This window comes from Pararge aegeria, chromosome 27 (assembly GCF_905163445.1).
Source record: "Pararge aegeria chromosome 27, ilParAegt1.1, whole genome shotgun sequence".
NCBI lineage: Eukaryota > Metazoa > Arthropoda > Insecta > Lepidoptera > Nymphalidae > Pararge > Pararge aegeria.
This window is the reverse complement of record NC_053206.1, coordinates 1,279,243-1,298,592: the sequence shown is the minus strand read 5'-3', so window position 1 is coordinate 1,298,592 and position 19,350 is coordinate 1,279,243. Positions and strand designations below refer to the sequence as shown.

Genomic DNA, 19,350 nt, shown 5'->3' with positions numbered 1-19,350 from the left:
TAAATACAATTTAATCCTAAAAGGTTTACTTAAAATTACTAAAAAATTAAAACAATTCTGTGATCTAACTGTTGATATCCGAAATTATTGTATAAAAAAAAATAGTTTTTATAAAATGTGTGTGGCGACTTGCAAACTCTTTTGTTACCTGTCTTCCATTTCTTTTCTTAGTTAACTCTTTGACGAATTTTTTTACTGAATCTGTTACTTTTTTTTAATTAAAATGAAAATGAATTATTGATGTTGTCACACACAGTATCTGTGATCCAAAATAAGTGTTCATATTGTTATAATAATTCGAATAAAGTCCAATATTGTGCCATTGTAAAAGAAAAGCCAGGAATGACAGTTTTCGCAAAATAAAATCCTCAGAATAATGTATAATTAAATATTAGCCAGGTAATTTTTTTAAGCTGAACTGTCAGGTTTGACATTTCTAAAAGTAGAGATATTTTTTCTCCCCAAAAAGATGCCGTAGGTACCTTTTTGAAGTTTGGAATAGGATTTGTGTTCATCACAATAAGTACCTTTTAAAAACCATTCATTTTTAGTTATACAGTTTAATAATAGATTGTTACTTTTTGTCAACTTTTATATACTCATTGGCTAGTACACAACTTTCTTAACTTAACTGATTAGTAGGTATATTAATTGTGCTTTAATTTTCCACAAAAAGGCACAGCGCTAAAAGTAAGCACTACTTTTGGCCCTATCAATTTAGTTTGGTTAAGAGAATTGCCATTTTTTTTCTAAATCAAAATTGGACTTTATTTCGTGCGCAAATTACAGGCTCAATAATTTTGATAACATCTTTTCTGTATTTTCGGGGAGACTCATCTGACCAGCATTGCCATTTCTTTCAATAGTAGGATGAATTATTACGTCTGTAATAAAAGCGCCATCTGTTGGTTTTTGACTGTTAAAACTAATTATTATTTTTTTAAATAAAATTTCACCGATTTTTCGACTGAATAAATGTGTGCAGTTTGGATTTATGTTGTTTTATTATATTGCTAGCAGGCCTGACAGACTTTTTACGGAAGTAAAAATATCCCGGAGTATATACAAATAACATTGCAAGCAGTTGTTTATTGTTAACGCTATTGTTTCTGAATTGCAGTGCTTTTTTTTAGGGACGACAACGATTGCCATATTAACAGTAATTCCAACATTTTAGGTATAAAAGGTAGCCTATGTTCTTTTTAATGTCAAGGGCTATATGTTTCATCCAAATCCGTTCAGTCGTTTTTGTGTGATTGAGTAACAAACATACAAACATTAACATTTATATTAGTAGGATAATAAATTTCTTTATTATGACAACTGAGGCCCATATATCTATCAGTATCAATTTAAAAAAAAAATTGCGGTTCGTTATATTGAACAGAAAAAAAATACGTATTATCAGATCATCAGCTGTATATTTATATGTAATAATACAATGTTTTTGCCACTGGTAGACCACTAAACTTTGCGGAATGCCATGACATGCAAAGAAAATCAAGCTTATAATATACTCCGCGAAAAGCAGGAGAATTCGTACTGTGTTATTTATAATTTCTTCAATTAGATGTCAAGTATTCATTGTAACGTCAACATCTAATCTCCTGAGGATGCTCCGGTATCGAAACGAAACAAAGAGAGGACACTACGTAAGATCTGTTTGGCGCGGACGCGGAGTATAAGGTTTGAAGAAATTATAGATTTCACCGTAGGTAGGTCCACATTTCGCAAAGTATATCCAAGTCCAAGTTAATCTTTATTTTAATTGTATTCAATAGGAAATCTGACTGGTTTTAGACTAGAATTAGTATTTCCATTTTTCGTATTTTTAAGGTTATTAAAAAAATCGTATTTATATATTTTTTTATATCTGTGTCAATCTACCATCTTTTAATTCGGTGTCATAACAGCCAACTTTTTTTTTTGTTGTTTTATTCTTACGCCCGTATTCACTAACGACCACAACGACAAGGCAATGCATGTGAAGGTAATGTCTAATAATAGACGATTCCTATCGCATACATTTACCTTTCACCAATAGATTTTCACTAGGCTACCCATATAACCTAACTTGTCTATGTTTCTTGCCACAAGATGTGATATTTTGTGTTTGTATTATCATATTTTTCATTTTTAGAAACCTAAATTATATTTTTTTATCTACCAAGTGTTAGTTTACGAGTCGAGTAATTTACTATACGACGAACCGGTGTCGTAACTTTAGACAGCGCCTAACCTCATTAGGACATCACATAAGAGTTGGAACGTTTTTTCCCTGTGTTTAGTGATAACTGGCATAAAAATCACTGTGCATAGATTTAATGCAGGTAAAAACGTCTGACCCACTTAACTATCAGCAGTGGTGTGTACTTCATAGATTCAAAAAATCACTGATGATGCAAATACACCTACCCTAATATTTTCATATAACTTTATATACCTGTGCACTTTATGACTAGCTTCGGGGGTGGAAGTAAATTAAAACAACTTAGGCAAGTCTTAAGTCACTTTAATTCATTATTTCCTTAATAATACTCAAATAAAACTCAACATGTCGATACGAAATTCATCACGTGAACAAATTGGGATGTTTTTCGATTACGGCGCGCACTTCCGCCGGAAGGGACGCCATTTTGCTGGCAACGAAGAACTTTAGGGTGTCCCGTAACGCCGCGGGGAAGTACGAAGCGTCGATTTCAGCTGCCAACGCAGAGTAACAAGCTGGGATCCGCCATCTTATCTTGTAGTCTTTGTTCTCGGACTGAAAACAAAACAGTTTCATATTATACTAATAAAAAAACATTTATTATGAAAAATAAGCTTAATTTGCTATACTCCGCAAAGTAACGCCTGCTTCTATACAATAATAAACCATTGACATCTTCTTCCTCTGGGCTTGTCTCCGTACTTGGTCGGCCGGAACCTTACCATTGACATAAGCGAGGTCTGGGCAGGCGAGCTCCGGACAGTGAAGACGTGGACAAGTGAGATCATCGAGCCGATATCTACAATGTGAGATGGTGATAACAAAAAAAAAACACCCGGCTCCGAAGTTTGTTGTGGGCTTTTTCTTAGACCAGGACGCGTTTGGAATCCTCGTAGCTTTAGTTTTAAGTTTACGAATGTTGTTATCGCCATCATCTCACTACCGTGTAATTCTCATGTAATGTACGCATCAAAAGTGCCACCTATGGGCCTACTTGAATAAAAATATTTTTGACTTTGACTTACACATGACATAACTACATTATTTACTGGTTAGGGGGAGTCCATAAATTACTTGAGGTGTTTTTTTTTTAATTTTCTGTCCCTCCCTCATCCCCTGGTGAGATGTCGTGAGATTTTATTCAACCCCCTCCCCCATCCCCCAATCTCACGTGAGATTTTTCAAAATGTGGGTTTCTTACGTGTAGCGCGTTGGATTGTTATTGTAAATAGAAAAAAACAAATGGTATAAATCAAATATGGCGATTTGACAGTCAGTAATGTTTAACGTCGAAGTATGAATGAAATTATTTTCTTTCGAACGATATAGTGAATGATCTTAATCGCATTACGATTGCATTTAAAATTAAATCTTAAAAATGTACAATCTAGATTAAATGGATAAAAAAGTACATTTTTTTTTGTTTCAATCAGAAAAAAAATGCGTGATATTTGCCGAGACCCCCCACCCCCCCCTCTCCAACGTAAGATTAGATGAGATTTGTCTCGACCCCCCCTTAAAAATCTCACCTATTTTATGAACGCCCCGTTACTACAGCAATTCAAAAATGATAATTGATATATGATAATACTTTAGTTATTACCTTAATGAGTTTCAATGCTCGCAGTAGAGTGTTCGCTAGTAACCATTGCTGTCTCGCTCTCTGCACCAGTGTGTGATAGAGAAGTCTAGCTGTCTCCGCAGCGGTCACACTCTCCGCGGAGAGTCCGGACACACAGCACAGAGCTTCCACGTAGGCGAGAGTTAAACTCTCCTGGTCGCGTATTGACTGCAATCAGGTAGAACCAAAAAATTAACATAAAAACATTAACACTTTATTTTTTGGGGTTCGTAACCAAAGAGTAAAACGGGACCATACCGTCCGTCCGACTGTCACCGGGCTATCTCATGAACAATGATAGTTAGGCAGCAGATATTTTCACAGGTTATGTATTTTAGTTGCAGCCTTAATAACAAATACTAAAAAGCTCATAAAACAGATTGGTAAGGATCTATCCGTATTTGGATAAGCCTAGCCGCTAGTTCCACTCGCATTTGGATAATTTTTAACTTTCCGCTAAAGCAAAAGTTGGGAAGTAATTGACCCCCAAAAATAATGAGTTTTCATCAGATGTCGACGTTTTGAGGATCTAGAAAGCTTTCCTTACTATTCCCGCGATGGTGTCATCATGGCCGTATGGATCTATGGATACGTGTGTGTGTGTGTGTGTGTGTGTGTGTGTGTGTGTGTGTGTGTGTGTTGGATCGCGATTGGCGGCATTCGAAAGGGCTTCACTAAACTTACATTTTCTACAATTTCGAGATCGATTCAGATTCCGAAAAATCTCAAAAATAAAAATTTCGAAAAAACTGATTTTTTTAGAATAACTTTTAAACGGCTCTACCGATCGTTCCCAAAAACCAATAAGCTCTTATGCTTGATAAACCCTGTCGATCGCCGATGGTCCGGTCAAAATCGGTTGATCCGTTCGAGAGATATCGGAAACGAAAAATTCCGAAAAGTGTTATTAGTATGGAATTAGCGGGAAGTTGCAGGGATGGCTTTCAGTTCAACCGTTCAACGTATTGGACTAAACGCGCGGTTAAAGTTTGACTAAACCGAAATGTATGACTCGACATTCGACAGCATATGTCTATCTTTTAAGGTATATTATGCGCGGACGAACCCGCGAAGGAGCGCTAGTAAAATTATAAAATGCGAACCTGTAAATGTGCATCGATGACGTCAGCCGGGTTACTTCCTAGATTTATTAAGTTCTCTACGATCGGGTTGTTCAGGAACTTCCCGACGTCTGTGTGGACTTCTTCTATACCTAGAAAAATTGAAAAAAAAAACTCAAGTAATCTATAAATATATTCTATATTTCTTTTATTACCAGACTGCAATAATGGGAGGGTTTCTTTTTTATTATTTTTATTCCACTAAGTTAGCCCTTGACTGCAATCTCACCTGATGCGGTCTAAGATGATAGCGGGCTAACCTGTTAGGGAGTATGGTAGACACACCCCTAAACGGTTTCTACGCGACATCGCACCGGAACACTGAATCGCTTAGCGGCACGTCTTTGTCGGTAGGGTTGTAACTAGCCACGGCCAAAGCCTCCCACCCGACCAGACCAGAGAAAAAAAAGAGTGTTAGGTTTTTCAACTGTATGTATGTATTTCTGTGGCACGCCCTAGATACAGCGAGCGCCGTGGATTTATGTGGGAAGTCCAGGTTCGATCGCCAGCAGGGGTAATTTGTGAATTTATAATTACTGAACTTTCGCTAGTTCTTTTGAGGGGGCTTCGGCCGTGGCTAGTTACCATCCAACCGACAAAGACGTCGCTAAGAGATTAAGCGTTCCAGAAGCGTAAAAACCAAACACATACCCCCGTATGTGTGAATGTAACCTAACCTAACCTAACAAATTCAAATTTAAAATTTCTTTATTAATGTAGGCCTATCACACGCACTTATGAAGCGTTTATACATAAATAATTCCATAATTGTAAGGGGATGGTGATAACTTCGTTCGCCAACTTAAACCTAAAGCTACGAGGGTTAACATGTCAGCCCGTTACCATCAGACTGCATCATAACGTACCACCAGGTGAGATTGCAATGGAATGAAAAAAAAAAAACGTGTGTGCACTTATGTAGACGCGTTACAATATTTGGCGTGACAAGATAAAAATCTTTTCAAAACATTTATCTTACACCTTTTTCTAAGTTTGTAGAAAAAAAACGACACTAAAATATGAAAAAAGGTATTTCATACATTGAGAGTTTTATATCGCATTATCTGAGTTCATTTAAATATCACAAAAAAATAATTCTACATAACTAAGGAAATGGATATAATAAACGTAATTAAATTTGGAATACTAATAGACTCCGTAGCGGCGGAGGTCTACGCCAGAGAGGCGACTTCTACAAGTAACAACAAATAAGAATTTAAGAATAGCTATTAAATAAATGTAATGAAATAAAATGTGTAATATGTTAAAATATTTATAATTTTAATTATATTATGTAGTTCAATTAATGTAAGATGTAATTCTTTATTTATTGGAAGTAGAATAAATGGCTTTTTTATTTTATTTTTGACGTGAAACGTCTTATAATTCGATGGAGCCGGCTGCACGCACGGTATGCGGCGTTACCTCGCTCTGAGGCGTTCCATCCAAGGCTTGAAGTGCAAGCGAGAGCGCGGAACGAGCGACAAAGAGGCACAGTCGGCCTCCGCGTTCGCCATCTGTCTCTCTCCTACTTCTATACGCGTGGACAGCTTCTATACAATAATACATTTCCATGTTTTCGGCAAGGATAAAGTGCAGTGAAAAGTGAATGTGGTGTCAATTGTTTATAGCAACGATAATATCTATCAAACAAATAAAATTACAATTTTCTTTTGAAAAATGCAACCATTCCATCAGTATTTTGTTACGACGTTGTCACGTTCAACTATCGTCAGTAAGCCGACTTTACAGACAACCAATTTTTTTTTACTAATAGACTCATTATAGGACAGCCGAGTTTCACTCAACATTAAAATTTGAGACTTGTCAATTGAATCGATTAAATCACCGGAATGAGCCCGCAGACTTTGACAATTGAAAGCGTACACTGTCACACCTTATAGCTAACTTAAGGGTGTCAGTTTTTTGTCACGGTGCACACAGTAGAAATTTACTCTCACCATTTTTCCCTAACGCGCCAAAAGAAGTATAACTTCAGAGACAGTTTTGTCCGAGGCACTCACCGCTTCGGTCCAGACTGATCTCCTCGCCTGGGTCACGTGTGATGTGGTTCTGCGAGTCCTCAGGGGCGCTGTCTTCGTCGGACTGTCCCTGCTCTTCTTCCATCTCATCAGAGTCCGAGCCCGTAACATCTGGAATCATCGTCATCGTCATAAACACCTGTCCATCGAATCGAGAGTGAATAGGCATCTTCTAGGCAAGCGCGCTCCACCTTAGGCCGCATCATCGCTTACCATCAGGTGTGATTGCGGTCAAGCGCTCGTCTATAAACATAAAAAAAACACATTTTGACAGCATTATGTCCTATGGCTTATTATTATTGGGTAATGCTGCTGATATCTATTCTATTTTTTCTATTTTTCCACAACTGGAAAATGTTTGTGTGATGAACATGAATGTTTTTCAGTGTCTGGGTGTTTATCTGTATATTATAAGTAATTCTGTGTATTATATTCATAGAAATATTCATCAGTCATCTTAGTACCCTTACTACGCTTACTTTGGGGCTAGATGGCGATGTGTGTAATGTCGTAGTATATTTATTTATTTTTATTTATAATGCATACACTGTGTGCACGCCACTGATCGTCAGGGTCGTAAAGGATATGGCCTTCTCTTTAGGTTTAAGTTTAAATCTCTCTAATGCCAGCTTTGATGCTACACTCACATTCGTCTTCGCTGCCTTCCCCATCACTGAGCTCCGCGGATGCGCCGAGTTTCTTTTTCATCGTGCTTTTGTTATCCGCACCACCCAAACTATTTCCTGTAACATAAATAAAATAATTACTTAAAATATCACTCGCTTCAACGGTTAAGGAAAACATAGTAAGGAAACCTGCATGCCTGGGAGTTCTTATAATGTTCTCAAAGGTGTGTGGAGTCCACCAATCAGCACTGGGCCAGCGTGGTGGACTACGGCCTTAACTTACTTGGCCCTTCTCATTGTAGGAGGAAACCTGTACTCTGTAGTGGGCCGAAGTAAGACGATACACACATCGCCATCAAAGTCAAAGTCACATATTTCTTTATTCAAATAGATGGTTCTTTTAATGCGTACATAACATGTAAAATATAACATAGAAGTGAGTTGATGGCGATAACTAAATTCGTTAACTTTAAACCAAAGCTACGAGGGTTCCAAGCCCTGGTCTAAGAAGAAGCCCACAACAAACTTAGCCAGCTGTGTTTTTTTTTGTTATCACCATCTCACATTGTCTTTTAAAACTATTAACATCTAGCCCCAAAGTAAGCGTAGCTTGTGTTACGATTATGGGCCTCATAAGAAGGCTCAGGTTAACACTCAGCGGGCGATGGAGAAGGCTATGCTCGGAGTTTGGTAAATATTCTTGCGATTCTTTGTTAATGTCATCGAGCCTATTCCGTCTATAAATTCGAATTGACGACCTGTGACAACCCTAGCTACTGTCTGCATATTGCTGACTTGCTATTTCCTAATTTATGTCACAATTAAATTATCGATCAGAAATATGGGCCTATAAAATCGATACATTTTGCCAAATCCAGTCAGTTCTTATTCTTCCGTCAAATTGCTGCCCAACTACTTTCTGCCTGCCGGTTGGCTTTCAGCAAGGAGATTAAAGATAAGGTAACTCCGGCATGGACAAATAGAGTAACTACCTGGCCAGGTCGGGCCTGGTTTGGCGCGGAGCGATGGCAAGAGACCTGATGGTATGACGCTCATACCTTGGAGGCTTGGAAGGTCACTTCTGTGGGATGCAACTTGTGTTGATACCCTAGCTGCATCACACATCCAGGTCACTTCGTCAATGGTAGGTGCGGCTGCTTCCAGTGCCGAGCAGGCTAAGAGGCGTAAATATGAAAACCTGGATAGCAGCTTCATTTTTGTCCCTTTTGGAGTAGAGACTTTGGGACCGTGGGGTCCGGAGGCAAAAGCCCTTTTCAAAGAATTATCGAAAAGGGTTATCGAGTCTACCGGTGATCCTAGAGCGGGCAGTTACCTTGGCCAACGAATTAGTTTGGCCATCCAGAGGGGCAATGCTGCCAGCATCTTAGGAACTGTGCCTCGCTGCGGTGGTTTCGAGGACGTTTTAGATTTTATTTAGTTTTTAAATAGTTTATTTTAGGTTATAGTTATGTATTAATAAAAATTATATTTTAGAGAGTATCAAGTAATCATAATATTGACATTTTTAACAAAAGGATAAATATTTTTAAAAATCAAATTATTAAGCACTATTCCACATAATCTTTAGGGAAATAATATATATATTATTATTTAAGTGTTTGTTTTTTGTTTCAACTTTAATTTTATCTTTACTTTCTGTTTAATTTAATTCCAAGTTGTGTACACATACTTTGGGTTGTAGCTTAGAACATAACTTGTTATTACTTATATTTAGATCTACTTTTAGTTATTACCTGTTTTGTGTACCTAATAACAATAAACAATTTACCAATAACAATTTGAACATACAAACATTCACACAAACATACAGATCAACATTCGCAAACTTACATTTACGATCGTACCTGCCGGTGTAATTCAACAATAGTCCATACCGATCTCGCAGTTGAAACGCACAAACTGCCGACTGGTATTATGACGTCATCGTTCGCATGTAGGTAGTCGGTACGCTAACCGCGTGCCGGCAGTTCGCCATTAGATTCGTGCACCAGTCGTGTCGCTCAATGTAAAACGAATGTTATTGTGTTTCTTATCGGCTCTAAACAATATTGTAAATATCGGAGTAAAGTGATTCTGAACTACAAGTGTGTTTAACATTTAAAGCAAACCTAAACATCATCGGAAGATCATAACTCACAACGCATTGGCCCCCTAAAATGAGTTGACGAAATAATAAGAAAAGCTGGTGAATATTGGTTAATCAAAGCAAAGGACAGACAGTCGTGGGAAAAAATTGGAGGAGGCCTTCACCCGTATAGGGGTCCATAGTGAAACTTGATTTTATTACTTATTACAAAGAATTTAATATATATATATAGACATCATTTTTATGCATGCACATCTTTAAATATATATTTCTTGTGTGCGTGTGTATGTCACTGAACTTCTCCTAAACGGCTGGACCAATTTTAATGATTTTTTTGGTATGCGTTTGGGTGGCACCCTAAATGGTTTAGATTCACAAATCAGCCCGACAGATGGCGCTGGGGTCCGCTAGTATAATAATATATTAATAATTGATTAAAATGTATTATGGAAATAAAGTGGCTATAAACAAAAAAAAAAAAACCTTCATTAGGGTTCCGCGACTCGTATACCTCAAGTAAATAGTGAAGTGGTTAATGTGGACATTACAAGTTTATAAAATATATATATAATAAAGTGGTGCTAAGAACAATCGGTGTTTTTTTTTTATAAACACTGAACTTTCCGCTCTAACAGACCTTCTATTTTTTTGAATTTGATTAAAAATTATAATTATTGATTCGATAAATCTTACCCGCCAATACAACGCGGGTGAGTCTGTCCGAGCTGTCAGGTAGAGATGTCAGGGCGTCTACGACTTCCATACACGCTTCCCTGCCAATTTCGTTGTGACTGAGATCCAAAGACTGAAAGAGACACCAGTAATCATATTAAAAATTAAATTAAAAAAAAAAACCTCAACCACAAAATCCCTACCAATATTATAAAATGTCAATGTAAGTTTGTTTGTTACGCTTTCACGCATAAACTACTTAACCGATCCTCATGAAACTTTGTACACATATTTTATTTTTATTTTATTTTATTTTATATTCTTGGAAGTGTTAGAAGTAATATAGGATACTTTTTATTTCGACATTAAGCTTGGTTCCTTTGGGAGAGGGGATGAGTGTTTGACGATTTTACACCATAACTCCGACAAATTATAACCGATTTAAATAATTATTTTTGTACTATAGAGGTTATAATATGTGTTTAATTTTGCCCAAACTGTGGTTGGAGATAGAGGACAGAACTCCTCAGCGGACAGCAGCAAACCCCTCATTTAAGACTTTGCTATATTGAATAATATATAACTGGAAAACTACCAGATTATCACATCCCCAGACGAGCTCTGTCAAAGAAAGCTTCACTACTGCAACAAAATGATTAAAGTAGTGCCAGAATAAACTGGGCAAATAAAAAGAAATGCCAGGGCATTGTGCCTGGCTAAGAAGTACCAGGGAATAATGAATGTCTAAGAGATATCTGGTACGATCGAAAAATCTACCACATTGTCACTTCCCCGGACGAGCTCTGTCACAGAAAGCTACACTGCTACTAATAGAATATAAATTTGTTATCTCTCTTTTTAATTACTTACCTCCAATAATACAGAGTCTTTTAAACTTTTCGCCAACGCTTTAGCGCCTGCGCTTTTCAATAGGCAATCTCCAAAATTGATAGACTTTAGTTTCTTCAATCTGCAATGAAATAATAGAATTCATATAGTATATTGTTGGACAAGTACCCCATTCGCACCCAGTTAACCCAATCGGGTTTATCCTTACACCGGTATGCAGCGTTCGGAATTATGAGAAGGTAGGTTTAAATTTAAAGCCACATACAAAATCCCCACTACCCATCATGGGTAGTTCTAAAAAAAAAAATATCATGGGTGAGTGAGGGTAGTTCTAAAAAAAAAAAATATCATGGGTGAGTGAGGGTAGTTCTAAAAAAAAAAATGATGGGTGAGTGAGGGTAGTTCTAAAAAAAATTGATGGGTGAGTGAGGGTAGTTCTAAAAAAAAAATATGATGGGTGAGTGAGGGTAGTTCTAAAAAAAATATGATGGGTGAGTGAGGGTAGTTCTAAAAAAAAATATGATGGGTGAGTGAGGGTAGTTCTAAAAAAAAATATGATGGGTGAGTGAGGGTAGTTCTAAAAAATAATAATGGGTGAGTGAGGGTAGTACTAAAAAAAAAAAAAATGATGGGTGAGTGAGGGTAGTTCTAAAAAATAATGATTGTGATGCCACTAATACTATTCATAAAACCAGTTCCGCACTTAATCGTTTGAGTAAACTTTGAACAGGATGTTCCACAGGATTTTTATATTTTTTAGTTTGATGATGCAGTCTAAGATGGTAGCAGGCTAACCTTTTACGGAGTATTTTTTTTTTTTTTACTAATAGATAAACATATGCGTTGCCGGCTTTAAAAGTATGGTAGTCATACCATTATATATGCCACCAAATCGCTTAGCGGCACGTCTCTGTCGGTGTGGTAGCCACTAGTCACGGCCGTAGCCTTGCACCAGGCGAAAATGGGTTACCTGGGTAGTGCTGTAGCTATGGCGGCGGCGCCCGTGGGTCCCATGGTGTTGTCGTTGAGGTTGAGACAGGAGAGTCCCGGGTTCTCTTTGAAGGCCTCCGACAGGGCAGTTATACCCGAATGGTATATACCGTTCTGCGGCATTGAGACCTCTTCCAGAGAGCCCATAGACTGTAAGAAAGAATTTTTTTTTTTAAATTTATTTATCATAATAATAATAATAATAATAATAATAATAATTTATTTATTCATTCATAGTGGTGAAAACATTACAAAAACCAATTTAACATAATTTATCTAAGATACAGTTTTCTTTTTCAAATGATGCAAAATATAATAAATTAATTTAAAATGGTTGAACCAAAAACTAAGCTAAAATCTTGCGATTTTGTGGTAAGTATAGCTTTTGGATCTCTTCCTGATAGAAGGTATCCGTTATTGCACATAATAATTTATAACTAAGTGTTACAATTTCAAATAATATAATTGATGAAAATTGCAAACTATTATATTTATTGAATCAATTCAAATTTTTTTTATTTTTTTTTTATTTGATATTATCATAGATAGGTAGGTACATGTACAAGTAAAGTAAAGTAACTACGATAATTATACAACCAAATGCGTACCTCACATCTTATATTGGTGAGTATATAATAGATGTATGTAATGGTGCAATTTAAACGAGTATACGCTTTTATAATATGATTCCTAAGTTAATTTTGGACCTACCAATGCATAAGTTTAAAGAATGTGCTAAAACACATTTATTACAGCGAGGTTATTATACAATTTATGAATTTCTTAATGACAAGGTTGCTTGGAAGCATCCGGCTCCGCTTTCATCTCTCACAAGAAGAAAATGAATTTTAAAATGTAAAATGTAAATTGTTGATATTGGAAAAGAGCAAATGCTGAGTTTCTTGCCGGCTTCTTCTCGGTAGAATCTGCCTTCCGAACCGGTGGTAGAGTCACTACAAACAGACAGACTTGACGTTTCAAAAGTGCTTATATTAGACCTACTTAAAATAAATTATTTTGAATTTTTGAATTTTTTGAATTTTTTTTTGAATCTTAAAATCTAATGCCCCTAATTTAGGTAAAAACCTTTATTACAGGCGACAGTGCCCTCCTTAAATTGTTGTCTCGTTGATTGAGTTGAAAGCAAAATTAAATCATTTTTATTGTTGACAATTAAAATTCCATATTTTGTTAGTAGCAATATCAACTTCGACCTACGTTAGTTCATCCAACCAAACCATCTTAAAAAACGACTTTTATAATACGTGCATAGAATTAAGAACGTACGGAATCCTCATTCAGCCATCATTGTATGCAGAGCATTGTGTTCAAAAACAGTGAAAATACCGCGCGCACGCCTCACTTTACACCCGCGGAACGTTACTAGCTCACAAACTTTTTCCCAATTTCACACTTTGATGGTGAATCTATATGTAAATTATATGTAAGAAATACCTGGAACACGTTGGCTAGTGCTTTGGCACCCTCGTTCTCCAGCCGATTCCTCCCAGCCACGAATACACGTAGGTGCCTGGGGCTGGCCGAGAGAGCTCTAGCTAGTAACCTGCCCCCGGTTATGCCTAGCCCATTGTTGTTCAGATGCAGCTCCTGAAATAACATAATTTTCAATATGAACTCATGTACAGTTTTTTTTTTTAACGATAGGCCAAAGCCCGTCGACAATCATGCCCGTTAGAAAGCAATAATGAGGTCTAGGTTGGAGCACGCTTGCCTAGACAAAGCCTATTCAATCTTACCTTGTCTTACTAGAAACAAACATAAATTAGTGACATCAGCATATTGTCTTAGGGAAGTACAGAAAACCTTTATGCTTTTATAACAATTAATTATAAAGGCATACACTCAGCCCCATTTTAAATTAATATAATGGTCATAAATTATTGACATCTGCATATTGTCTGAAAAGGTACAGAAGTCATTTGTGGGATTGAGTATACGCTTTTATAATATAATTCATAAGATAATTTTGGATCTACCAATGCATAAGTTAAAAGAATATGTTAAAACACATTTATTACAGTGAGGTTACTATACAATTGATGAATTTCTTAATGACAAGGTTGCTTGAAAGCATCCGGCTCCGCTTTCATCGCTCACAAGGTAAAAAAATAAACGTTCAAATGTAAATAGTTGATGTTGGAAAAGAGCAACTGCTGAGTTTCTTGCTGGCTTCTTCTCGGTAGAATCTGCCGTCCGAACCGGTAGTAGAGTCACTACAAACAGACATACTTGACGTTTCAAAAGTGCTTATATTAGGCCTACTTGAAATAAATGAATTTTGAACTTGAAAATACTCAAGTTATACGTGTCAGGAAACACAGTTGTTGTAGGACCGAGTTCCACATCCTAGCGGTACGTATCAGAAAGGTGGATTAAAAAACGGTTCGCGCGTGTCGATGGAATATCATCCACATAAGGATGCCACCGCTCGCTGTTCTGTGGTAGAACGGGGAAGGAGGGACAAGATTGTGAAGTTCCTGAGCACACTCACCGAAGTATATCCGGTAAAATACCGATAAACAGACAACATTGCGTCGATGCTGTAGATTATTTAGTTTACTTGTGACAACCCTATTAAAGATTAAAGACCGACCCGCGCATAGTACCTACCCTACGCGACGCGTACCTAGTAAAGTGACAGGGGTCACATGACTTTAATTTTGCATGTGATGTTAGGGCTGTACCTGATTTTTTTCAGTAAAAACTATGGCAGTGCTTTAATTAAAAACGATTAGGTTTTCGGTTTTACATTATTATTTATATATTTCGGCTTACAGGTTGTATTCACGTCATAATTGGCACTTTTAGGTAATTATGGCAATAAATATATCTTTAGTTTGTTTTTTTTTTTTTTTTTCATTGTATAATTTCCGGTTTTATGTATAACTAAGTTGTGGAAACTACATTGGTTTATCTTCTTTATATATATATACTTCTTGTGTGCGTGTGTATGTCACTGAACTCCTCCTACACGGCTGGACCAATTTGATTAAATTTTTCGGTATGCGTCTGGGTGGCACCCTGGATGGTTTAGATTCACAACTCAGCCCGACAGATGGCGCTGGGGTCAGCTAGTTTATATAATCTAAAAGAGAAAGTGTGTGGGTATGTTCCGTATAGGCTACGAAACGGCTGGACCGATTTTAATGAAACTTTCAGGGAATCTCCGGATTTTACCTGGCGAGTAATCCTGTAAAGTTTGGTGACGATCGGAGCACTCCTATTTTTGAACTTTGAAACTGTCAAATTTCTATGATGATTTTATTTACTATGATGATATTCTACTGTTGGGTGTACATGGTGTAGATAATGATCTTCACCCGCTCGAGAAGAGAATAAAAGAGAATGAATACGGAGAGAATAAAGGATTGAATATATTATGAGAGTTAAATTAAAAATTTAATGATGTAAGTTTATTGTTTAAATAAAATAAAGTAAAATCTAGCCCATCGATATAATATATAAAAATACGACATTACTTTTATGTGTAATAGTACGGTATGTTTCCCTTTAAAAGCTAATAAATAAATAAATTGAATATCTTGGCGTAGGCACTCACTTGTAACTGAGAGCAAACATCACTCTGTAGTAGCTTCGCGAGCCCCTCAACGCCGATCGGTCCGAAAGCATTATCGCTAAGGTCAAGCACTTTGAGACGAGCGCCTGCTTCTATCATACCATCCCCGAGTGCACTCTGAAAATAAAATACACGTAATGAAATGAAATTATATTCGCTGAATATGAGCTTACATAGGGTCTTATTATAAATTACTAGGTATTGCCCGCGACTTCGTCTGCGTTTGATTTTGTTTTTTTGATGTGGCATTCAATTTAGTTATAGTTCTATAAAAATTTAAAGTATTCAGTATCGCTATGCTTAAATGAGGGGTTTGCTGCTGTCCGCTTAGAAGATCTGTCCTCAATCTCCAACCACAGTTTGGACAAACTTAAAAACATATTATAACCTCTATAGTACAAAAATAATTATTTAAATCGGTTATCATTTGGCGGCGTTATGGTGTAAAATCGTCAAACAAATCATCCCCTCTCCCAAAGGAACCGAGCTTAATGTCGGGATAAAAAGTATCCTATATTACTTCTAACCCTTCCAAGAATATGTGTACAAAGTTTCATGAGGATTGGTTAAGTAGTTTTTGCGTGAAAGCGTAACAAACAAACTAACATTCACATTTATAATATTAGTAGGGATTATAACACAACATTCCTCCATATTCTACTATTAAGCATGCGAAATGTAAAGTGCACAACAAGAACTGGAGATTTTCTTCGTTTTGTATCATCTGCGTACCCTGTGCATACCCTCTATTGATTTAATTAAAAAGAAAAAACATACAGATCAACACCTAGACACTGTAATTCCAGATGTATTTAATTAGCGCAATTGTATTGAAGTACTGATTGAATTCTATTATATATATTAGTCAGTCATCTTAGTTACCATAACACAAGCTAAGCTTACTTTGGGGCTAGATGGCGATGTGTGTATTGTCGTAGTATATTTATTTATTTATTATTTTATTTAATTAATAAGAAACATACAGATCAACATCTAACAAACATTTCCCATTTGTTGGAATCGGGTCTTAGAAAGCACGGCTCACTGCCAACTGCGCCAATCAGCTGTCTAATATAGTTTAAAGCTTGGAACTCTAATTTTAACTCATAGGACTGTATGTTTCTCCTCAAACAAAAAAATTTTAAGCTTTGGGACCTTACAATTTAGGTATTAATCATAATCAACTAATTACCAGCCCACTACCCATTACATGGCAGGGCACGTGTCTCCTTTTCAAAACACGAAGGATTTAATATATACTTTTTATATTTATTTATAATTTTATACAATTTTACAACATATCTGGGTGGCGGCTATATTCTGTTGCTATCACAACATGGCAAATGTTCTTTATACAGGGTTAATATATGTAATACAAAAAAAAAAATTAAATCGCGTTATCTCTGTAAAGTGACATTACACTGTGAAACCAAAAACATGTGATTCGATAACGTCGCGTAGTCGGGTCAGTGACCGCACGGTAGAGTCGTGGTTTGCTGTTAAATTACAGAGTAGTATCAAGTAGAGTACACAATATGTAAAATATTGAACACTAGCTTCGCCCGACTTCGTCTGCATGAACTTCAGTTTAAAGCTTTTTGAATTTGAATTGAATGAATTTTTTTGAATCTTACAACTATTGAGAGATCGGTATAGAATATGTTCTTTTTCATAGCATATGGGACACTAAATTTCAAAGCTGTCTGTCCGTGGCTTAGCTTGTAAACAATTTTGAATTTTCCCCCAGGAACTACTTAAGATATCCGGAGTAAAGGTAGCCTATGTTCTTTTCCATGTCAAAGGCTACATGCATGCCAAATTTAATCCAAATCCGTTCAGCCGTTTTTGCGTGATTAAGTAGCAAACATCCACACTTTCACATTAATAATATTAGTACAAACTATCAAGTTAAAAATAAAGTAGTAAAACAAAAGTTGGTAATGTAGATAACTACGGGCTGGGGGCTTTCTAGTTTTAATTAAGCCCTGTGTAGTGTATCAGATATCTTACCAGTGCCGGTGGTATCTCTGTCTTCATTCGGCCCGTGAACATGTCAGAGAAGCTGGCAGTTTTCAACTCTGGGTGCCGTGTTAGTGCTTTAGATATAGCCTGTGCTGCCTCCACTCCCAAAGTGTTGCCAGTCAAAGTCAGGTATTGTAAATCAGGGCAAGCATTTATCGCATCTATTATCGGTTGGGCTGTGGAAATTAATTATGTTGGTTAAATATTGATTCATATAATGAATTTCACAATTTTTGATACCTTAATTTTCTGACATATTGTATAAATTGGAAAAATAATTTTGTAATTAAGGTGTTAATATAATTTGCATGCCATAGAATGGCAGATTTTAGCACGTAACTTGTTAACCTGCAATAATGCAAATAAAAATTTGAATTTGAATTTAAAATGAATTCATTTTCTATAATCCGTCCAGTAGACCTCCGAAATGCAGTTTCCCTACACATTTTTCTTGGGCACTGGAATTTCACGAAGAGATGATTACTTTGCAATGCACACATGCTAAGAATTTAGGGTGAAAATAGCATTGTTAACTCTCCATCATCGCAGGGCGCAGACAGAGTTTCTCTCATAAAAAAGTAGGAAGCATAGACCAATCACCCAATGCGGTGCTCTGATGTGTAACCCTTCACGACTATTTCCAAAATTAAGTGATAATGACAGGGTCAGAAAGATTTACATGCTCTCCGGCGGGGGTTACATTGTCGACTTCCTAACTCGGAGCTACCTACTACTGAAAACTCTTTCATAGAAAATACGCAATACCGTATATAAATAACTTAATACTAATTTAGCACATCCTGGGATTGGAACCCGGATTGCAACTGTTTAAGCACTACGTTTTGATATAATTATGCAGGAGTAGGAGAGAGTTATGGAACATAGACACATCACACCTACTGTGCAGATTAGGTAGCTGTTTAGGCTTAATTCGAGGCTCAATAAAGTCCTCGAGGTAAATACGAGGTACGGCAAATACTAACTTCGGGCTCGTACTGAGAACTTCGTGACAGATCATCCGACAATTCATTTCATTCAAAGAGTAATTCAAGCATTGTAAGACATACAGAGAAAACGAAAGAAATAACTAGATTGGACGCAAAAAGTCAAGGTTAGGTTATGTTTACAAAAACCTTCCCATCTAATCTAAGAGCTTAAATACTTAATTAAAACATTATTCATAACTTAAAGCACAACATAAACATAAAATAAGAAGTTAGCTAAGTGTTTTTTTATGATAATAACTGGACTAAATACCATCTTTTTCTGTGTCTAATTTCAAGGATCGTCCGGAAAAATCAACACCACTCGCAGTCCTATTCGGTTCATTTAACGCCGTACTCAATGAATTTAAATCGATAGACATGTTGATAAGATATTTATGTATATTTTTGGGAAATTCTCAAACAAAAACAACACGCTAACGGCTTTTTTTTAATTTTCTGATGCCAAATAACTCATCTGTCAAGTCAATGTCACAGACTAAAATTAGC

The 19,350-nt window shown here is 36.5% G+C and overlaps 1 protein-coding gene across 1 annotated transcript; it reads right to left on the bottom strand.

The window, feature by feature from the left end:
• Positions 1-2,495: 2,495 nt before the first annotated feature.
• Positions 2,496-19,315, bottom strand: LOC120635808 (ran GTPase-activating protein 1). The gene is made up of 12 exons (XM_039906970.1): positions 19,115-19,315; positions 17,846-18,033; positions 15,818-15,952; positions 13,693-13,845; positions 12,218-12,387; positions 11,269-11,368; positions 10,420-10,531; positions 7,641-7,736; positions 6,976-7,104; positions 4,934-5,043; positions 3,813-3,998; positions 2,496-2,764 (listed from the first exon to the last, which is right to left on the bottom strand). Exons 1-12 carry the CDS (start codon positions 19,221-19,223, stop codon positions 2,573-2,575), a joined length of 1,680 nt encoding a protein of 559 aa, XP_039762904.1. The 5' UTR covers positions 19,224-19,315; the 3' UTR covers positions 2,496-2,572.
• Positions 19,316-19,350: the final 35 nt, after the last annotated feature.

Excerpts from the sequence above, each read along its gene's own strand:
- LOC120635808 (XM_039906970.1), bottom strand. The coding sequence starts at position 19,223 with ATGTCTATCGATTTAAATTCATTGAGTACGGCGTTAAATGAACCGAAT. Across the intron at positions 15,953-17,845 it reads CAGAGATACCACCGGCACTG|AGTGCACTCGGGGATGGTAT; the intron begins GTAAGATATCTG and ends TTTTATTTTCAG. Across the intron at positions 11,369-12,217 it reads ATAGCTACAGCACTACCCAG|ATTGAAGAAACTAAAGTCTA; the intron begins GTAACCCATTTT and ends ATTTCATTGCAG.